Raw genomic sequence first — 4786 nt, 5'->3', positions numbered from 1 at the left:
AAAAGGTTTATTCATTTTGTCTTGCGCTGGTGTCCCACGCATCCAGACACAATGCCACTGGGCTTCCCTTGTGCTTCAGCTGGTAAAGAATCTGCCTGCAGCGCGGGTCAGGAAGGTCCCCTGGAGAAGGGGATGGCTATTCACTCCAGTATTCTTACCTGGAGAATTCTGTATTGTGCCAGTCTCCTAGGCATCCAGACGCAATGTCACTGCTGCTGCTGCTAAGTCACTTCAGTCATCCCATAGACGGCAGCCCACTAGGCTCCTCTGTCCCTGAGATTCTCCAGGCAAGAATACTGGAGTGGGGTGCTATTTCCTTCTCCAATGCATGAAAGTGAAAGTGAAAATGAAGTCGCTCAGTCGTCCCTGACTCTTAGCGACACCAAGGACTTCAGCCTACCAGGCTCCTCTGTCCATGGGATTTTCCAGGCAAGAATACTGGAGTGGGGTGCCATTGCCTTCTCTGGCAATATCACCAGGTCATCTTTAATCCTGTCACCTTCTTCACTCCATCCCACATCCAACTAGTTGGCAAGTATTTAGATTCTCCTTCCTCAGTGTCTTTGTAATCTATCCCAGTCTTCCATTTCCCTGCCACCATCCTTCCTAGTTCAAGGTCACTTTCCTGAACCACAACAATATCCTAATGCTCCTCTCTGCCAGTCTTTTTAGCACACTTATTCCAGATGAATCTTCCTAAAGCCTTTCCACAATCCTAACTCTATTGCTCTTGTGGTCAAAATGTGTAATTCTCACCCATTCTCTGCAGAATGAATATAACTCCTCTAGTTTATATGTAAGGTCTTCCAACATACGCTTCCTTTCACTTGAATTCTCACAACTCTTTCTCAAAGTTGTCTGCCTACCTGCTTCTGTCGAAGACCATCCTGCTCTATGCCCATCTCTGACTCTATTCAAACTCTCCTCTATCTGTATAAACCATTCTATATCTCTACCTGCAAAATCCCTCCAGACCCCAACAATCTTCCCTCTGTAAAGCTTTATCTGATCCTTCAAGTAAATGTAAATTTCAGTCTTCCTCTATGCTCTCATTTTGCTTTGCTCTTCACAGATTGACTTTTTCTTTTATTTTTCAGATTGACTTTTTATATTTCACCTTACAGCTAAGGATGTGCTTTTCTCATTTCTCCTCTCCTCATTAATTACTCACTTCCTCAGAGCAAGGACTTTATTTTTCTTTCTTTTCCGTGGGAAACTACATTATTTTTTATTATTATAATTGACACTGTATAGCATAATGACTTGAATTACATATATTGTGAAATGATTACCACATTTTAGTAAACACCCATCTTATATAGACACAAAATTAAAGAAATATAAATTACATTTTTTCTTGTGATGAGAACTCTTAAAATTTACTCTCTTAACAACTTTATAACGTACAGCAGTGTTAATTATATTTATCAAGTATATTACATCCTTGGCACTTACTTATTTTAGACATGAAACTGGAAGTTTGTACCTTTTGACTACATCCAATTCCCGTTCTGCTCACCTCCACCTCTGGTAACCACAAAACTGAGGGCTGTATTTTTTTCTCCATGTAGCAACTGCACCGAATGGGCATTCAGTAACATTTGCCAAATTAAAGTGAAAGTGAAAGTGAAGTTGCTCAGTCGTGTCTGACTCTTAGCGACCCCATGGACTACAGCCCACCAGACCCTCCGTCCATGGGATTTTCCAGGCAAGAGTACTGGAGTGGAGTGCCATTGCCTTCTCTGTTAACAGCAGCTAGGCATATTATATTTACCTGGAGCTGGTATACTTGGTGACAGCCTTAGTACCCTCAGACACGGCGTGCTTGGCCAGCTCCCCAGGTAGCAGCAAGCGCATGGCGGTCTGGATCTCCCTGGATGTGATAGTCGAGCGCTTGTTTTAATGTGCCAGGCGCGATGCCTCCCCAGCGATGCGCTCGAAAATGTCATTGACGAAGGAGTTCATGATTCCCATGGCCTTGGACGAGATGCCAGTGTCCGGATGGACTTGCTTCAGCACCTTGTACACGTACACGGAGTAGCTCTCCTTGCAGCTGCGCTTGCGCTTCTTGCCGTCCTTCTTCTGGGCCTTGGTCACAGCTTTTTTAGAGCCCTTTTTAGGGGCAGGAGCAGACTTAGCCAGTTCAGGCATGTCTATAATGACAACACCCAACAACATAGGAACAAAGATATCCTCAAAAGAGCTGATAGGCTAGTAAAGAGACATGTGATGTTCAAATACCATAGACAACTAACTTATACTAACCAACATATAAGAACATTACATATATATATCATAGTGAACTCCGGGAGTTGGTGATGGACAGGGAGGCCTGGCGTGCTGCGATTCACAGGGTCGCGAAGAGTTGGATATGACTGAGTGATTGACCTGATCTGATCTGATCTGATAAATCATTAACTTATACCAATAAATACAACTAGAATTATCAATTGGCCAGAAACTAGTTCAGCAAAAACAACAAAAACAGCTAGCATTTAGCTAATATGGAGCCTATACTAAGTGCCAAGCATTATGCACACTTTTTATAAGCATTATTTCATTTGACCCTAATCATAATCACATGAGATGAGTACTTTATCCCTATTTTATAGGTAAGGAGAATAAACAGAGTGGTTAAGTAATTTGTCCATGGTCACACAGCAAAAGAAAGATGTGAATTGTGTCTTTCTTATTCCTAGGCTTTAGACCACAGTCACTGTTTACAGTTCATTTTCTTCAACTTTAATCAGGGGTGAGTATAAAATCAGATTAAGCAGAGTTGGCTGTATAATTTAGATTTTTATGTCATCACACTGGTTTTATTCAGCAATCACTACTAATGAGTTATTCTTTGCCCTCACTCACCTACCCTTGCCCCAGGACACTGCAATTCTGAATATCACTGCCACAAATTTATTTTTGTCTTTCATTCCATTAAATGCAAAACAAATGATAAAGTCTTCTTCTTTATATCTACTCTCCACTCATTTTCTCCTGAGCCTTTAGATCTGGTCACTTCATTGGATTTGGATGTCCCTCCACAGTCTCTCCTGAGTTTTCTTTTCTGGCCTTCTGATAGCCTCCATTTCATTCTTAGTGCTTCTTTGACCACTTTCAGTGGTGCTTTTCAGTGGCTCCACAGTACTATACAGCTTTGGTGGTGTATTTTGGAGTGGTCATAAACCAGGACACTCTTCTCTGCGTCCAAATAGTATTAAAGAACCACAGAATCTCTTCCTCTACTGCTGCTGCTGCTGCTGCTGCTAAGTCGTTTCAGCCATGTCCGACTCTGTGTGACCCCATAGGCGGCAGCCCACCAGGCTCCCCCGTCCCTGGGATTCTCCAGGCAAGAACACTGGAGTGGGTTGCCATTGCCTTCTCCACTTCCTCTACTACAGCTTCATTTTTGTAAATGGCTTCAGGTGAGAGGACAGGTCTCTGATGTAGTCAACCCTCCTTTCCTTTTATCTTACTTTTCTACAATAGACTGGTTGAGAAAATGGGGTAATATAGCAGACATAAAAACAGCTTTCAGTGTGAGGATTGACTTTAAAACAAAATGGTTTCCTTGGTTGCTTCCATTTTGTCCTTATCCTAGGACTATTGTCTAACGTGAAACTTTTGGGTGATTGTCAGCTTCCTTAATATAGAAATCTGTATAGATCCATTTAGAATTATGTCATTTGAAAGCTATTCTCCACTTATTGTGGTTTAAAAAATGAAACATCACAGAACAGAATATGAATGATTCAATTCAAGTTAAATTGTCTGGAAAATAAATCAACAAAATGTTAATGTTTTCTCCCAGTAATAGAACTTCTCCATCATGCTTTCTACCTTCTTCTTTGTATTTCTCTGCTTGTTCAAAATTAGCTTATGAACAAGCTTCTTCAGTTGACAAGTCAAGCTGCTGCTACTGCTGCTGCTAAGTTGCTTTAGTCGTGTCTGGCAGCCCACCAGGCTCCCCTGTCCCTGGGATTCTCCAGGCAAGAATGGTGGAGTGGGTTGCCATTTCCTTCTCCAATGCATGAAAAGGAAAAGTGAAAGTGAAGTCGCTCAGTCGTGTCCGACTCTTCTCGACCCCGTGGGCTGCAGCCTACCAGGCTCCTCTGTCCGTGGGATTCTCCAGGCAAGAGTACTGGAGTGGGGTGCCATCACCTTCTCCGGACAAGTCAAGCTAGTTTCAGCAAAAAGGGGAATTTGTTTTAAGGACATAATACTCTCATGCAGAACCTAAGGGCAGGAACAGAGACAGGCACTGGGGAAGACTAAAATCAGGGACAGGAAACTTTCAGTACCTTTTAACTCGACCACTCAGTGTTGGTCTCTCTCTTGACTTGTTTATTCATTCACCTATTCACTTACTCAATATATATTTATTAGGTGCCTATTACATTCTAAGAACTTCCCAGGTGCTGCTAGTGGTAAAGAACTCACTGCCAATGCAGGAGACAAAAGAGACACAGGTTCAATCCCTGGGTCAGCAAGAGGGCATGGCAACCCACTCCAGTATTCTTGCCTAGACAGAGGAGCCTAGTTTCTAGGAGTTATTTGAGTAAGAGGTTTTCTCTTAAACCAATTTTCTGCTTTCAAAGCCCTTATGTTTTAGTAAGAGGAGGCAATAAATAAATGTAAATAAATGAGGTAGTTTCTGGGTATGGTAAGTGTTACTAGTGAAATAAACAGGGCAACACGATAGAGGAAGTAATCACTTTAGTTGCAAAGTCAGAGAAAGTCCTCTTGGCAGATGAGAAGATGCTGAGAGAGTGAAGGATAAAAAGGAACT

The 4786-nt window shown here is 42.2% G+C and overlaps 1 protein-coding gene across 1 annotated transcript; it reads right to left on the bottom strand.

The window, feature by feature from the left end:
• Positions 1-1623: 1623 nt before the first annotated feature.
• On the bottom strand, positions 1624-3473 carry LOC133255927 (histone H2B type 2-E-like). Its single transcript, XM_061430542.1, has one exon. It carries the CDS (start codon positions 2176-2178, stop codon positions 1900-1902), a length of 279 nt encoding a protein of 92 aa, XP_061286526.1. The 5' UTR covers positions 2179-3473; the 3' UTR covers positions 1624-1899.
• Between the last annotated feature and the right edge of the window lie 1313 nt (positions 3474-4786).

This window comes from Bos javanicus, chromosome 10 (assembly GCF_032452875.1).
Source record: "Bos javanicus breed banteng chromosome 10, ARS-OSU_banteng_1.0, whole genome shotgun sequence".
NCBI lineage: Eukaryota > Metazoa > Chordata > Mammalia > Artiodactyla > Bovidae > Bos > Bos javanicus.
Note: the sequence above shows the minus strand (reverse complement) of the source record. Positions and strands in the feature narration are given on the sequence as shown.